The following is a 17,640-nucleotide window of genomic DNA, read 5'->3' on the forward strand; positions in this document are numbered from 1 at the left end:
TAAGTTTTGTTTAGTGGCCAATGGCTGTGAGGATGTATTAGTGGGGGTTGTGTGTGCATGTGTGAGAGAGTAGATATGTTTTTAAATGCTGTGTTTTGAAGTGTATGTACATTTATGTGTACAGTTCTTGGTACAAGTATAAGTGGTCCTGTTTCTAACTGGATTATGTTTACAGCAGTTTTAAGATGTGTAGTTACTCTGACTTGCTGGAGCTATGGTCTTCAAGCAGTAAAGAATCAATCAATTTGTTGACACAACCTCGCCACATTGGCATTCTTACACAACATTCTAACCTACTCAGGCTAGAATCCATAAACCTCTTGCTTGTTTAAACAATCATATTGTTCTCATAGAGATGATGAGTGCTACTTTCAAGTCATACAGGGGAAGAACATAACATATATCTTTACCCAGTAAATCCATTTGCATTCATATCCTCTGAAATGTAACAAACAGGAAACACTCATATTCTAAAGTTGTAATCTGCTTCATTATTTCTAATATAAGCTCTATGTTGTCCATATTAGATTCCTTCCTTTGGGTGATCTTTTTCATGCTTGTTTAATTTTGTGTTGTTGCATATTAATGCCAGGATTAGACATAAAATTTCTGATTACAAATTACAGCTGTCCCACTTTGAAGAACGCTACACTAGTCAGCAGGTTGATCTGGTGACTAGTCAGGAGAAGCAGAAACTGGTACTGAGTGAACTAGCAGTCAAAGAGGAGGAACTCCTCCTTGTCAAGGTAGAATTGTCCTCACTCCAGGAGAAGTTCAAGTCAAGCGTTGAAGATGTAAGTGTTTTGTGAGTTCATGCTATCTTTCTTTTTAAGGAAAATATAGCTGTTGTTTAAGTGCAAAAATAATGCCTACCGTTACTGGTATCTTTGACCATGATATACATATAAGCTGGGTATACAAAGCCAATCATATTTTTTAAACTTGACCTGTTTGTTAGGCTACAAAGATCCGCAATGAGCTAGAGCTTCTTCGTCAGAACTACCGCAGCGCTAATGAAGAGATCCAGGGCTTGAGGGTTGCACTAGAAGAATCACGTGCTAATGGTGACCGTCTACATCGTGAGAGTGAGTTGGTTGTACAGAATGTCAACACCTGGGTGCAGGAGCAGAAGTGAGTTCTCAGCAGCATTTTAGTGTATCTTAAGTAGCTTGGTCTTTTTTATTTTGATTGTTGCTTATTTATTTACCCCCTTTTGGAGCCTATTTCTCTAAAGTTGTTGTTCATCATCATGAGTTATATCTATTTATTTCTACATGGTTGTATGACCGTTAGAATTCACTTCTTACTGTACTAAACATTGCAGTAATCATAAATTGAAAAAGTGCCAAGACTAATTTTTGGAAGTGCAGTTGGATATACCTAATTTCTAATGGATTTACAAGAAAGTGCTGTTTCTTGATGAATGTAAATAGGAACAGTTTATTTTGTTGACTTTTAACTTTAATGATAGATTTGATTTGTCCTTAAGTCTTTTTCTTAGCTTATTTTTGTGAGGTTTTTTTTCAGTACTTGTAAATTGTTAGTATCTGGGTGTCAGTATTATGGCTGGGGTCATGTTGCCAATGGACTAACATACTCACATATAACAAAATAAGGAACAAAATTAAGCTAAACAACTTACTGCTTGTCCCAGTATTTTAACAGAAACTTCAAACTAATGACCATGACTCATAATAGAGCAGGTAACTCCAAGGACAGGACTGCACTGTGCTAAATGTGGTGTTGTATAGTATTAAATGATTTGATGAGAATCATCACAGTTTCATTAAGAATGTCACACCAGATGAGCTTTACTATCCTACTCTTTTAAAATATTTTAAAATTTAATACCCCAAGGTAGACATAATTAGCTGCTTAACTCCTCCCTTACAGTTTTCACATTCCAATGTGAATCTCTTCATAGCTCAATACACCTTTATTGGACATAGTCAATGGGTAACTTCAGTTGTTGATAGAGTACTTCAGCAGGGGAGTGCACTTACCACACAACATTTAGAGAGTTTGCCATCAGTGGTTTTTTTAAAATATTTTTATAGCTAGATCTTTGTTTTCCTTGTCCATTCCACCAGCAGCTATACTTTCTTTTTTTTTTTTAAATATGAAACTTTACCAGTTTAGTTAAGGTTTTCATTTAATTCACAGCCTGTTTTAATAGTGGCCTTATCAGGGGGCCGCAACACACCTTTTAACAAAGCACTTTCCCTGTTGTATTGTTTCTGTTATACATTTTCTGTTGGTTTATATCAGTTCAGATTGTTTATTTGTCAGGTCTTGTTTACACTGTTAATAAATTTGACCACTCACACAGACTGAGAGGCATTATTGCAGCGTCAGATCATTTCTGAAAAACTCAGTGTCAGAAAGAGCAGGATTTTTTTTTTTAAAGAGGTATTATTTGTTTTCATGGTGCACTTACTATTCATGCTGAGAATCAAAATATGAAGCAACATTCTTAAAGGTGTAGCAGGGTGTAATACAGTTTCCTATAGAGTGGGGAAAATGCTCACCATGTACAGAAAGGTGTCAAACTCATGATGCTATGTTTGACCATAGACTACTTAACATTTGATCCCAGTTCTCTCTTTGCTGAAGCTTTGACAGTGTAAATGTTTTTCTGCAGTCCTGGTATCTGTGTTGTTGAGGGGTGGCTGGGGGTATTCATGTATTTCATTTAGATAAAAGTATTTTTCACTGAGCTTTATCTAGTCTTTAGAGAAAAAAAAAGACCACATCCCTAGATCTTGGAGTGTTCATAAAGAAGAATAAAACTGTTGTATATGTTATTGTGGTGGTTACGTTACTGTTAATTCGGTTTATTGTTTGCATGCTGTTTTGTTTGCAGGATGGCCAATGAAAAGCTGGGCAACAAGATTAGGTAATAATGCTACTCTGAGAACAAGGCCTGTCATTTGCCTGTCTTTAACACACAGCTAGATTAGTAAAATAAGTAGCCAGCTTACTGGACCCATGTATTTACGAGTTGATATTTCCAAAAGTGTTTGAGCTGACTTTTTCCAAAATTTTTGTGATGTACAAGGAGAGAGACAATGCAAGTAGACTTCAGCATTTTCCCAGAAACTGGGCAGTTTATTACAGTGACAGACATCGTTCTGAAACAGAACTGTTATTATGGTGCAGTATTCACAAAAGCACATTTTTATAAACTATAGAATCAGATATTTTCACAAAGAATATGGATATAAAATTGAGAAATGTGGCTTATTTAAGTTCCTGGACCCCTACCCCCCCCCCCCAAAAAAAAAAAAAAGTGTAAATTATTATTTTTTTTTGTTTTTTGTCATTGATAAAGAAGTATTTTAAACAGTATGTACTTCCTTAAAAAAATTTAAGTTAAAACAATGTTTCAACAACAGTAGCAGGGGGTTTTCTAGCATAAAAAAATGATGAGGCTATATCCCTAATAGCTTTATATTCTAGAAGCCAGTTCTTTGGATACTTGTAGAGAAATATTTTTGCATTTAATGTAACAGCAGTATAAAATACAATATATGGAAAATACAGACTAGTACAATTGTTTAGTCCCAGGGGTTTGTGTGTGTGTGTTCATTTCTGTTCCATGGAACACCTGATTTTACTTTTCTGCCATTTTTAATTTATAGCTTGCATATCTGCACTGCTACTATGCTACAGAAGACAATTGTAAGAGATCTTCATTGACAGTACATTACTGATCATGATTACTTACAATACCATTCCTGTAAACATATTTCTGATTGATTTCTCTGCTTTTATGTTTTTCCAATATGTTTTTAAATGTTGCTCAATGAAAGTTTCATCTGATTCACAAAATGGTTAGCTGCAGTTGCTAAATTTGACAAAGATCAACTTTTGCTAACCATAATAGTGTGAAGTCATTCTTCATTATCTGCCTCATAAGATCTTCCAAGGAATATGATACATTTCTTCAACCTTTGGGCAATATTTACATGCTTAGCATGGATTGGATCTTCATAATATGATGTAGCACATTATTTGCGTACATGAGCAAGATTTTGCAGGTCTTGCTGATTCAAGGTGGAAATCACCAACTTTGAAATTAGAAAATAAATAGACCATTGTGTTTCAGTTGTTGAAATTTACAGAATATTTATAATGTCTTTACCAACCAGAATCTGTAACTCAGATTACCCAGGTGGGTCTTCAATTTTTTTTATATTTTTTTATGTAAAATACAGATTTGGTCAGAGAGTACTGAAATAAGCTCCCTGGATTACTTGTTCCTTTTTGGTCACAGAGTACTGAAATTAGCTCCCTGGATTACTTGTTCCTCTTGGAAAGAGTGAGCATCTCTGTATTTAGAATGAACTATTTATGATGAATGTATCTTCTAATTGTTTGGATTCATTTCCTGTCTTGTAAATAAATAATGCCTCTCTCTTTTCAGAGAACAGAGCAAAGCAGTTATGAACCTTACCAGTGAAAAAGAGTAAGCTTGTGTTGATTGTTGTTGTTGAAGCTAAAACAGATATATTATTTTCATCATGGTAGAGTATGCAGTACCTCTAATAGGGTGATTTTTATGTATTCATGTCATCTGGCACAGAACAAAAAAAAGTACAAATAAAAAACAGCACATTATTTTAATTTGCATTGTGCTTTTAAAAAAGAGAGCAGCGCAAGAAATATATAGTGTAAGCTACATTTTGGAGACTTATGAAGTGAACTGATTCCGTGAAAACAGTTTTTTTCATGTGTCCATATTGTCGTTACACTTTCTGACTAATGTCTGTATGCCTCCTTTCCTTATCCTGAGTCTTAAGACCAGCAGAAGGGGTTCACTGTATCGAGCGATGGGAGCAGTGTATTGCAGACAGCAGGGCCAGAGAAGGGAAATAACTGGCTCCCAAATTAATCTTATATGAGGCTCATACAGGAGGTTCAAAGGAGCAGGTCACAGTGACCGACTTAACTGATAGGGCTTCATCCTCTTAGCCAAGTACACTGGGGCCAGCCATAAAAGCAGTAGTAATAGTGTGGATACTTTGTAGTCAAGCACAGTTCATTAAGGAATGGTGTAGAATGATCAGATTTGCCCTTACGGCACAGCCTGTGAACATCACTGAGCCCTCATTACCTTGTCAGTCAGCCAGGAAGGGCAACAAATAAGGCGTTGCAGTAGACTAGCCATAGCAGAACAAATGCAGACATAAGTTTTTTTTATTTGATGAAGGCAACTGTTAAAGAAGATCAAATGTGACAGATTCGGCAAGTTTTAAGAAAGATGGATTAGTTGAATTAATGTAGTTCTTCAGGGAAGGTATTCATCTGTGCTGACACCAAGATTTCTCACTGTCAGGGAAAGTGAAACACACCAAAGAATGTAAGGAGCATGTTCAGTTAACAGTTGGAGTTAATAATAATAAACGCATGATTTATATACGACATGCACTCATAAAGATAGTGTTTTTAGTGCCAAGACCTGGACATTATGAAGGATGGAATGATAAACAACGTTACTGATGACTAATAAAAGACTAATATAGAAAGCACAAAGAGGAATCAGATAACAAGAACTGAGGGTATTGTGATGTGTAGAGGAAGACGAGGAGAAAAGTAGCCAATAGACAAAAAAAATGTGGGGTGGGTTGAAGATGGACTAGGATTGTGTGGACTGTTAGGAGTAATGCTCAAGGAAGAGTTGTGTTTCCAGTGTGGGTTGGTGGCAGATATGGAAAAGAAGAGAGTTTTGCTGCACAGTAACTAAAAATTCTGTGATCGTATGTTGTTATTCTGGTGGCTGGAATAGTTAGGGTATGGTTATCAGAAAAAGAGTATAGTTGTTTGGCTGGGAGGTAGGGGAAGTGAAGTTCAGAGAAATAATCAGGGCAGGAACACGCAAAAAAATTAAAACACAGCTCAGAGAGTTTGAATGCGAGAACAGATGGGTAGCCAGTTGAGGAAATGAAGGAGCGAGTAGTCATTATCACTTCATGGCATTAAGAGTATAACCATCTTGCATGCATGTCTGTAAGGTTGCTAATAACACAGATATTTTGATGTGTTTTTGTTGAACATTACACAGCAAAAGGATATTTGTTACACAGGATATTGCTGGAGCAGGTTCAAAAACTACAGAAACAGAACAATAAACTAAGAGTTGAAGTTGATGAGCGCCAAATGGACAGCGAGAAACTCAGGGTAGGTCACTGTGAAAGTATAACAGATATCCTTGAGATGCAATTACTAAACTTGTGTATGTGGCTGTTCATTAAAAAATAAGGAACACCATTAACTTATTTGGTATATGATGAGGAGCTTACAAAAATAATGGAGATAAAGTAGCTTCTTGTCTTGCATTGTTTCAGGCCCTTCAGGCACATTCAACTCACCAGCAGGTACTTCTCAATCAACTGAAAGGGCGCCTTGAGGAACATGAGTAAGTAGCTGTGTGCCACTGGATTTGTCATAATGTATTTGATTTGGCAAAAGAGAGGTGTATTATAGTTATTCTCATCCCTCAATTTCAGAGTTTTAAATGTGTTTTAGGGTGGAGCAAGACCAGGACCTGAAGACAAAGGTTGCGACAATTGAAGATCTGCATCAACGTCTCAAGTGCAACATTGAGAACATCCAGCAGCTCAACACTCAAGTAAAAAAAAAAAACAAACTTGCTCTTGACTTTCAAGGTTTTACACCATTATTTGTTATAATGGTCTCCATGAAATTCAGAGGCGGCTTCTTGAATTTTATTGTAATCATAACTTTTGCAGTAGTATGCATGGTACTATATACATCTGTGTTAATTATGAAGGGGTCTTAAGCCCTTTTTATATGGTGTGTTTGTGTGTATGCATGTGCAATTCTTGTTTTTTTAAATCTCTTCTGTGTTGCTTGCAGCTGTATAGTTTACAAAAGGACAATATGCGGCTACGTGGGGAGCTTGAGCGAGAATTAGCTTTGCGACAGAATTTGGAGATGCAGTTACAGACCCGTGATCAGACGATTTCGGGTCTCCGCACTCAGCTAGATGCAAGAACATTTTCCCGCATTGACACAAGCCCTTCTATTGCAGACCCAGACCGTTTGGTGAGAGACAATTCTTAAAGTCGTCGATTTTGGCTTATCAGTTATTTACAGCTTATACATCTCTGTTGTACACTTAGTTCATCTGTATGATGTAACAGAAGAGAACTCTGGGAACTAAAAAAAAGGAAGCCTGAGAATCTGAAATTCACTTAAATGTCAAATCTTTCCTTTTTGATGGAACTGAATGTGAAGATAATAAAAACTAAGTAATTTTTTTTTATGTCTTCACACGGGTTTTACCAAAGCAGTTGCATGTGTGTTGATAAAAATCTGACAGTTTAGGCTGTAAATTCTGAGATTTGCTGTTTTTTGGTATAACAGTATTGGTTTGGTAACTATCAACTAGTATATATGACTTTCTGGGTTCGTTTTGATAGATGAGCAATTTACTTATGGGTAAAATTGCCTTGACTCGAGCAGGAAACTAGCTGGTTATTAATCTGACAAACTAATTTCTGATTTATAATAAACTGATTAAGTGAACTACGTAGCATAGCAGGAATGAGCTATAGTAAGAAGGATACAGGGGACAACTTTATAGGTGGCATTGAGTTAAGAGGACAGGACGTGCTCTTTTGTTTGTTATGCCTCTTATCAACCAGCAGTGCAAGAGTGCTTGCTTCATTTATGTCTGGAGGATTATTTTTCTGACATAAATCCTGGAAAGTCTTGATTTGATAATTTTCAACAATGGTTAGTTTGGTGTCACTGCATTAAGTGCATGCAGGAGTACAATAAAATCCACTTTAATTATTCATGGAGTTTCATTATTTTGAGCTGGTACAATAAGGAAAATAAGGAATTAAATAAAATACTGAAAACTAATGATTTAATTTAACAGGAATCACTGAGATGAATAGACTAAATGAACAAGAAAATAAAATAGCATAGAACCAACCAGCAGATAGAATGTGTGCTTCTACTTGTTTACTTCACTCACCTACTGTACTTAATTTTATAAGATTTTATTGTATCTGTAAGGTTACTTTTTCTGACATAAATTTATCTTGGAACAACCCGACCCAGACAAAATATGCAGTTCATCATAGATGGGCATGAAAGCAATCATTTTAAAGGACTGTGCAAGTTATTTAAGCTCAATTGTTAAAACATCAATCTGAATACTATTTGTGTAATAGCCTCTTAATTGCTTTAAAGCACTCAAAAAATAAAGAAGTAAACTCTCCTTTTCACATCATTTTAGTTGGGTTTTGATCTTCTCTCAGAACTATTAATGCAAAAATATAAAACAGAGACTTGAAAACTATTAAGAGAACAGGATTATTTGTTTTTTAACTCAAATTCTACACTTTCCTCTTCGTTTACAATAATCATTCACAACTTTCTGCCCTTTCAGTGATTCAGTGCCACTTACCTGATTACTTCTCCATGATATCCTGCCAAGACCCCTTGGCCTGGCTTCTCAGGATTAAACACTCAGCTTCTCTCTGGCTGGGTGATAGCAGAACTGTCCCTTTCTCTTCTACCTTCCTAGTCTTTTCACCTGTTTTCCGGAAACCTCTCTCCATCCTTAACTTCTGTTTTAGCTTTCCTGTCTCCTGTCTGTACTGGCCTTTTTTGTCTTTTACTCATAAAACCTTTTTCCTTGATTTATCTTTTCTATGGCCTGCAGTGCAAGGTGATCCACAACAGAGGACGATGGAATCATGGAGATTGATGTCCCTGTTAGGTTGCAGCCCAACACACCTCTTTGGTCCAGATTTGCCCTAGATGAAAGTTTTATGCATCCCACACCAATCAGTCAGTGTGTTGTGCACCTCCCTAGCTTTGCTAGAAGACTGCAGCCTGGGTCAGTCTGGTCTGTACTTCTTTAGGCCAGAATATATTCCTCTGTATTCCTGGCTGGAAATACCCTGTGTGATACAGCTCAGTCACATCCTCTTTTTGGATACCATGGTGTGTGGGAAGCAGGAGGAACAAACAGCAACGATGGTTACCAAAATCACATCAGCACTAGGTAAGTGCTGTCAGGAAAATGAGCTGTCCTTATACAGCAAGGATGAGGTTCACATTAGTGTACCTAAGACAGTTGAGGGGTCATACCCAGTTTTCTGGTTGTAGAAGGTGCAGAATCACATTGGCCACTCTGTCAGTCTTACCAGTTACAGCTGACACAGGGTTTAAAAAATTTTTATCAGAGTTTGTGTCCCAGCTAGCTTTGTGGACAGTATAGTACTTAAAGTGTTCCAGGAAGTGACAATTTTTGGATCATCTCTGACTGTAAGCTGTCTTTTCTTCCACACATCAAGTCTCTCCACCTTACTGTTTCGAGGTTTTGGATGTTTTTCGGATAGTTGGCCATGTCTGCTTGGGGTCAGACCGCACAGTCTTACTTCCAAGTAAGTACATTATGGCTGTGCTCAAGCCTTCCATCTTAAATTCACCATCAAAGGCTGCACATCTGCCTGGGTGCCTTGTGCACATATGCAGATGCTGGTCAAGGTCTCCTCCATGCTTTCTGTGATTTAAGAAAGGTGATGCCAGTCATCTGTTTCTCCAATGTCTCCAGGAACTCCTTTCTATCCTTGCTACTTTCTTTGCAGATCGCTCTTTCAGTCCCATCCTGCCAGCTGCAACAAGCATTTTCAGCTCATTGTTCAATTTTTCTGCTGAACTTCATGGCATCTTGTTGGCCTTTAAAAATCTTCTCTGATCTTCAGACATTAATCAGTTCATAATCATTGGAGACTTATTATCTACCCTCCAGTCTCTTTGTTCATCTCACTTTGTTCACCTTCTCATGGCTCAGTTTTATGCTATTCTTCTAGTTCTTCTTCATCACAATAAAGACATGGTCTTCATCTGGGCCACCAGCCATGCTGTCATTGCAGCAATGTTGAAGTAGGAAGGAAGGAAGGAAGGAAGGAGACTTATAACGCGCAAAATCCGAATCCTAGGGAAACGCTCAATGCGCCGAAATGATACAGAAAAGTACACAAATAAAACATTAGCAGCTGCAGAAAACCAAAAGAGAAGTTTGAACCAAACGATCAGAAGGCTAAAAAAGGACCACAGTTGTGAGCGAACGATCTGCTGCTGCAAAGCGCATGACCACTACTCACAACACAGGACCACAAATCAAAAAAAAAAAAAAAAAGGTGTTTGCATGGGCAAAAATGAAGGGTTAGATCATCAGGTGCTTGGCCCTGCAGTACAGTCCACAGTCCTCTTGACGAGTGCTGAGCTACATGCACTGTGGTCGTATCTCTGTGACCTGTATATAGCTGATCGATACAGGCCACACTGTCAAACTGCACGATGACCTCCTCTGATGATTGTGATCAACATCTACAAGCCACATGATGTAAGTGTCTTTGTGTTGCATTCTGCGAACTGACTGGATCTACAGGCTGGATGTCGATCGCTCTTGCGTGCTTCACTCACTGTCACAGCGAACTTGAGTTGTAGTAAAGAAAGTGAAGCGACGATCCCTTTTTTCGTTGTATAATATGATAATATTCCTTCATATTCTTAAGATGTTCTCAGTATATTCTCAAAATTTTTCCGATGTCATCGATCCTTGTTATCGTGGAACGGCTTGAGACTCTCAGCTGCCTGTGTTAGTAGCAGCTGCGCAAAGGACTGTTAGTGTCCGCCATAGAAGCAAACTCCGAGAAAAGCTCTTGTATCTGAAATATCGTGTGGCAACAGCCTGTCCTCAGTGTTCACAGAACAGGAAAACAGGGTCTTGTTATCTGCCAATGGTGGGGAGGTGATGTCGATGGAAAGGCTGACTTGCTGGTGTACAATCAGGCAGTTTAGCAAGTCGTCTGCCCTGGGCCCGTACTGGATCTCAACGGCCCTGAATTCAGATCTACAGCTCGGAAAGTCATAGTGTCGTCATACAGTAGCAACGCAGAATAGAGCAATGATGAAATCACAAAACAGAGGAAAACTGCATGAACATTTTGAAAGCAAAGGACTGACTTGTGTGATCTTCAAGATCTTCAGAAAAAAAACCGTTATGCAGAGAAGACCAGAAGTCGACGGAAAATCCGAAATCGCAGAAGAAATCAAAGTCAAATAGTCTTGCACAGCAACGACGAAACGAAAAAAAAGGCACCGGGCTAACCAATGGGCACCAAAAACACAGCAAACTATTAAAAATGCAAAAATTGCGGAGAACCGCCTCCCTCAAAACCTGCCAGGCTAAGGGACGCTACTCCAAGTAGACCAGGTTACTAAGGCAGCTTGCTGATCTGGTCTACTACAATCACTAGTGTCTGGTGACTGAGTCTACCATCATCCTCTGTTCACTTTCCGTGGCAGTGTCACTAGGACACTGAGCCAGATGTTTCATACCATTCTTCCCTGCCTTTGTGGCCATATTTCGATTCTTGCCATCCTGTGCAATGGGAGGAGGTAGTCTTATGCTGACTTCAGGTAGGACTTACCTATGTCACACATTCTTACATCTCAAAGGTGGCAAGCACACTTTACAGCTGAGCTCCTTTTGCTCATGTGGCCTAAGCTTCAACTGGTTTGTCTCTAACTCTTCTTTACCCTTTCTGTCTTCCTCTCACTTATTAAAAAAATAAAACTATGTAACTGCAGTATAATTTTCTGTTTTGTTTTGAAAACCTTTGACAGACACAAATAGCTCAGAGCAAAGCTGTGGAAGACACTGGTGTGTCTGATCCTCAGAGCTTAGACAAAAACTACTGGATACAGCGTGTGGGGGAGGTAAGTAGAGACCAGTGCCTTCTCACATTCTCTGCTTGGTACAGTTTGGGAGTATTTTGATCGTAAGCTTTTCAAGCTGATGACACTGTTAATTCCCTGTATAGATGTGCATGCTTGCCCAAATGTTTTCTTATTCACTGAAGCATATCAAACAAATAAACCTGCTAAACTTAGAAGTTTATAGCCTGGTTTAAAGAGGTGTATAGGGTGACAGCTAGAGATAGTACCTTTGACTTTCTGGCAGCAGCTTCTTTTAGGGCTACTCATTGGTAGCAGATGCACAGATCTCACTTCTGGTTCCAAGACCTTTATCCCACCACACCCTAGTAACCACTGTTGCAGGCATCAGGGCCTGATTCTTTCACAGACACTTGAAAAACAGACTGGTACCACCAAACCGCAAACCAATATTTATGTTGGCTTACACAATGCTGGACAACACACCCTTTTGTTTGAAGCCCAAGTCACTTTAAGTCTGGATGCTGTCAATGTGGACTAGGGAATGAGGTCAAGGCTGCATGCCTAATGGCTGTGTGTAATATAATCTCCTGTTTGTATGTCCTTTTAACTACATTATGGTCAGTTTCTGTACTTAACTTCCACTAAGGAGTTACTTCCGGGATTACGTTTTCCAGTAATGCTGATTTATTTTTACCCGAAATCTTCATATGTCATATGGAGAAAAAGCTACATTGCCAGTGATTGTATCACCATCATGAGATTCATTCAAGGAAAAGTTTGTACCAGCTTCATTTAGATTTCTCTCTTTCTCTTGCATGAATAATGTCACACATTATGAGGAAGTATACTGTTGTGATCAAACATGCAGACAATCAAGCTATCTCATTGCAAAGTATTTTTCCTCCCACCAACACAACATAGCTATTTCTTTAAAGACAAGTTAAATCTGTCTGGTCAGCTGGGCTTGGAACTTAAAAGTGGTGTTACTGACGTCTGTCACAATTGGCAGGAGAGCTGCACAATATGTTCATGCTGTTTCCAAATATCCTCATGCATCAGGCATGGTTTGAATAGAATTGGCAAATGTTGTCAGCTAAAGGGTTCTGTATTCAAGCATGTTGAGCTTTGTGTGGGGAGAAATGCACTGTGCAAGTCATCGCCATTATTATTACTGCAGAAGAATCTCTTGTCAAACTGCAGTCAAGAAGGGCATCATTGGAATATAGAATGTTTGTACTCTACACTTACAATACAATACAACTTTATCAATCCGCAAGGGCAATTACAGGTATGATGCAACGCCAGCACACTAGAGGGAAGATTCTGTAGGAGATGAAAGGGAATAGATTCTGGCGACATACACACACACATGTGCGCACACACCCACTCATATAGTAACAACAGCAACAGGACATTCAGTGGGCAAAGTGAAAGAACATAATTATGAATACTAGTTTCTTGAACATGAAGTTTGTGTATGAGGCTGGCTTTATTTCCATCAAAGTTGTAGCCAAGAACATCAATACCTAGGTGTGCACACTGACCTCAGATCATGATGATAAAGAGATAAAAGAGTTTTACTCAGCACTAGATATTTGGCATTGTAGAGAATTAGAGTCTTACTACTCTCCTTTCCTGCTGCTAATCCAAATAAATAAGGCCTGAGACTGTTAGAGGCATGTGTTTTCTGAGAAGCAGTCTGAAGAAGTACTCCAATTTTGAATTGTTAACATTTTTTCTTGACCTTTTCCACAAAGGAAAGAACCTAAAGAAAAAGTAGCACTTACCCAGGAGCTACAGAACACTTTCACCATACTAACCATGTTTTTACAAGAAAATACAAGAAACATCATCATCATCATCATCATCATCAATATTTTTTAGACTGAATAAATAAGCAATATAAGATCACAGACAAATAAATGGTACAAAGAATCAGCTTGCCTAGAGCTTCCTTAATAAGTTGACCAGAACACAACAGACCTAGTCTTCTGCAGCTGAAGATACCAAAAGGAAACTTCTTTACAAAAAGCTCCCCAGTTTTGAAAAGATGGACTGAATACACCTAAAGCCAGACAAAACGAGATGTGGGTCAGACAAATCCAGAGCCAGTGCCAATACAGAAAGAAGTAGAAGAGACAATCTGCAGTCTGATCTAACTTCTTATGCAAGGTGGTAAAAAAAAAGAAAGTGAGAGTGCAACCCCCTGTTGAAAATCTGGGATTATTAACAGTGGCGTATAGACAAGAAAACCACTTATCAACCCACTCCCAATGATAGAGTTCCTCTGAAAATGCCAAGACTACAGAAGAGTAAGTCTCATCAGCTGCATTTGTAAGATCTCATTTTATAGGCATCCTGAAAAGACCGAAATCTCAAGCAGCCCAAAACAGCAAGCAGCATACAAGGCTGCACTTAGATTGACACACAGCACTGCTGGGCAGATCTCAAGAATCACTTAAAGGCAAATTCAACACCAGAAAGACCTATGCTCCCTAATAAAGAAATGAAATTGTTTTCCCAAGCATAACATATTTGCCACCATTGTGGACAAGAGTAAACCTGGACTGGTCAGTATACTGCACTGCTTGACTGCTGCCTTGTCCAGCACTGATGAGCAAGGGCAAAACAAGTACAGGTCTTTCAAGAACAATTTACTGTCTCACTTTACTTTCCACTTCATTCCACAGTGATTACAGGCTTTATATTCTGGATCTCAAAACAGCAGCTGGCCCTTCGCTTTTTTTCTTTTTTTTTCTTGTGACTAACATGACACAATGAACAAGATAGAAAAACCAAGTAAAGCAGTTAATTATAGGGAAGTTGTAGGAACTGTATGCTAGTTTTATTTAATGGTTCAAGCTAGAAATAAAGTAGAAGTTTTGTTTTGCACTGTTTTTTCTTGTTTTCTTTTAATTTGCACAGATCAGATGAGCTGCCTGAGACAACTAGGTTGGTGCATACCCTATATAATGTTGATCTGTTGCTGATTCTAATACTGATGTGTAATGTGATTATTTTGTGTAATACTCCCAAAATAATATGCCAGACCTAGGTGCCATGTCATGCTGATATGCTAACACTAACTGCTGAATAGTATATAATGCTTCTATTCTCTAATCTGCTAGATCTTCGTGTCCTGCATAGGGCTGAGACACTGCTGCCTTGCAAGTTATTTTAACACTGTCCTGACAGATGTAGATGTCACATGTGGTGCTGATTTTTTCTTTTTTTTAAGTTCTTGCTTGTCAAACCATGATGTTCGGAATAAAATAGATATAAGGCCAGTATAATTCCCTATTTGACAGATCATAAAGTCCAGCATTTCGATGTGCTTTAACAAATTTTGTTGCTTTTGCTCAGAGCATTTTGTTTTTCCCTGATGGGCTCTTATTCCCATCAGAATATTCTCATAGAAGTTTGAATAAAAAATTAAAGACTTCCACAACAAAAATATGCTTTTGTGAAACAAAGTACCATAAACAGTTTTAGTGATTTAAAAGAAAAATGGACAAAGCAGAATACATAGTTCACAACACACATATCAGAGACACACTTGATACCATCTGTTAATTACCTCATTGAGAAAAACAGCTGCTGTATTGGATATTTCATCCACATCATTGTCTGGTCAGTGGATCAGTGGCTGATATATTTCCAGAATATTTTCAAGTTTGCCAAGCAGCATGATGATAGGAAGTACTTTTCTACTGACTCACATCATCAGCTGTAGAGTTCTGTCCCTCGCTAAAATTATCCAATTGCCAACAGTACACATTTGAATTGATTTTAGGTTCCTTTAAACACTGTCTTTATAGAAATAAGTCAAATTGACAGAGTACATATATGCCTACAAATATAGCAACTCATTTTTAAACTACCTTTAGTGCACTCCAGACTGCAGTTTTCAGCTTTTCCAAACCTGTTATGTGTGTATTCTGTTGTTGTTTCAGCTCTCAGTACAGCTACAGCAAAGCAGTGAATACTGGGCAGAAAAGGTGCGCACTCTCTCAAGCCAGCTGGACCACGCACAATCCATCTCAGTGACCTTACCAAAGCCTTAGCAGATCCCTGAACCATTGCTTCTTCTTTTATATAGGCAGCATTGGATGTCAGCAGCAGATTTGATGTGACTGATCAAGCATGCTAGCTTAGATGGAACGATCATCATTGTATGCACATTACCATGTAAAAAGCTGCAGAATTTCAGGACACAAAAAGTGACACTAACAGAATTTCTAAATTGTGTTTGTGAAGTGTTGATGCTGTTACAAATACAGCATTCTATAGTGCTTGCAGGGACTAAAATGATTTCAAGTTTATCTCCCTGTTGGCTAGCCAGTTTTGTGACTATGAGAGTTTTAGTAGCTTAGTGTAGAGTGCTTATTTTCCCAACTTTGATTGCCAAACTAGTCTGTTACAGAAAAATGAAAAACTTCACACCTGATGCTGCAAAACTTGACATTCCATTTGATTGCAGTACAAAGTGTGTTTTGGGTATTTGTGATCTGGGAAGATCTGTTTCCATTTTTGCCTGTTATGAATTTTATCAGATTGTTTTGGGGTTTTTTTTACAAATCTATACCTCTTGTAAAAGAAAAGGTTGGCAGACTGAAGTTTGCCATATTTTATTCCGTCCATTTTGCTTTGGTATTTTGTTGTAAAATTTGTCACTTGATGTGCAGACTTAAAAACTAAGCTGTTTTTTTAAACTTTAATGTCTTTTGTGGCCTTTAGTACAGCACAAGATATATGTGCCAGCGTTCATTGCACTAAAGCAGTGATCTACTATGTATTATTTTTCTGGTGATGGTGTGTTAGTAACAAATGTCAGTCTTGATATCAGTCTAAAGAAAAGTATTTACAAAAGCCAGTTGTCAATTATTGCGAGATCTTGGTTTTGAGGACTTTATTTTGTTTTGTTGTTAAGTTAAATGCAACTGGTTAACTGTAATCTGATATCAGAGTTTTAATATTTGGACTGCGACATAAAATTGAAGATTTCAGGTGAGATATCTTGGTTTTTTTTAAATGTATGTAGTTTGTTTTGCGCCAGCATCTATGGCAATGGTCAATTACTGTACAGCTTTCTTCATTTTTTTGTTAGGATCTTTTTCATGTGCTTATTGGGGTTTCTTATAGCTAGACTAGAGGGAAGACAAAGTTGGTGGCATGTAAAGTCAAGGACTGTTTGAGAATGAGAGTTATTATATTAACGATTTCAGCTGCAAACAGAGGTCTTCTCTCGAATCCACTTCTCATTCATCTTGAAGCAGCTTACCTTAATGGATTGGACATGAAATTGCAAGGAGAAATCTTGATAAACATGATTTTCATCACTAGTTCAAATCACCCTCTGCATGACAATAACAAAGGGGGATTTACGTTGTGTATTTTCCTACTTAACACAAGAGTGAATGTGCTTTGCTAAATTCATCCAACACCCATATGGACAGATCAAAACATCCCTGCTAATAAACAGGCACATCAACAGCATTAGTATTATTTTTAGGGACCAGTTTTAAGTATTTGTACTTATGATCTCAATTGGTTCATCATTGATCTGTGTTATCAGTCTTTTCATACCAATATTAAACTTTGGTCTTCCTTCTTTCAGTTCTAAGTAAGTATTTTTACACCACATGACAGATGGGCTCATATATAGAAGCTTCATAATAAGACATGCAGACCACCAAGGAGAACCATGCAGAACTTCCAGAGTTGACAGGAACTTTTATCAAATATGAATTGTAAAAAGGTCCCTCTCAGATGCCCCAGTTTACATGTTGATGGTACCAAATAGAACATATTTGCCTGCTTTTTGGCATTAGCCTTTCCTGACAGCTGCGCAGATTGAGGTCTGCCCACAAGATACTAAAGAACTCATTTTATATTTAGTAGATAAAT

The 17,640-nt window shown here is 37.9% G+C and overlaps 1 protein-coding gene across 6 annotated transcripts in view; it reads left to right on the forward strand.

Annotated features, from left to right (window-relative positions):
- Window positions 1-17,344, forward strand: part of LOC112576794 (early endosome antigen 1-like) — a 105,414-nt gene extending 88,070 nt beyond the window's left edge. For 4 of the 6 annotated variants that reach the window (XM_025259524.1, XM_025259526.1, XM_025259525.1 and 1 more), the window contains 10 exons: window positions 627-794; window positions 959-1,131; window positions 2,864-2,896; window positions 4,427-4,468; window positions 6,087-6,180; window positions 6,348-6,418; window positions 6,529-6,631; window positions 6,880-7,068; window positions 11,680-11,772; window positions 15,687-17,344. In XM_025259524.1, coding sequence (XP_025115309.1) covers window positions 627-794; window positions 959-1,131; window positions 2,864-2,896; window positions 4,427-4,468; window positions 6,087-6,180; window positions 6,348-6,418; window positions 6,529-6,631; window positions 6,880-7,068; window positions 11,680-11,772; window positions 15,687-15,797 — 1,077 coding nt within the window. In that variant the 3' untranslated portion in view covers window positions 15,798-17,344. Of the gene's footprint in view, window positions 1-626; window positions 795-958; window positions 1,132-2,863; window positions 2,897-4,426; window positions 4,469-6,086; window positions 6,181-6,347; window positions 6,419-6,528; window positions 6,632-6,879; window positions 7,069-11,679; window positions 11,773-14,658; window positions 14,686-15,686 lie in introns of all 6 variants that reach the window. The other 2 variants (XM_025259528.1, XM_025259527.1) reach the window with 2 other exon arrangements.
- Window positions 17,345-17,640: the final 296 nt, after the last annotated feature.

The sequence above is a fragment of the Pomacea canaliculata genome, linkage group LG12, assembly GCF_003073045.1.
Source record: "Pomacea canaliculata isolate SZHN2017 linkage group LG12, ASM307304v1, whole genome shotgun sequence".
Taxonomy (NCBI): domain Eukaryota; kingdom Metazoa; phylum Mollusca; class Gastropoda; order Architaenioglossa; family Ampullariidae; genus Pomacea; species Pomacea canaliculata.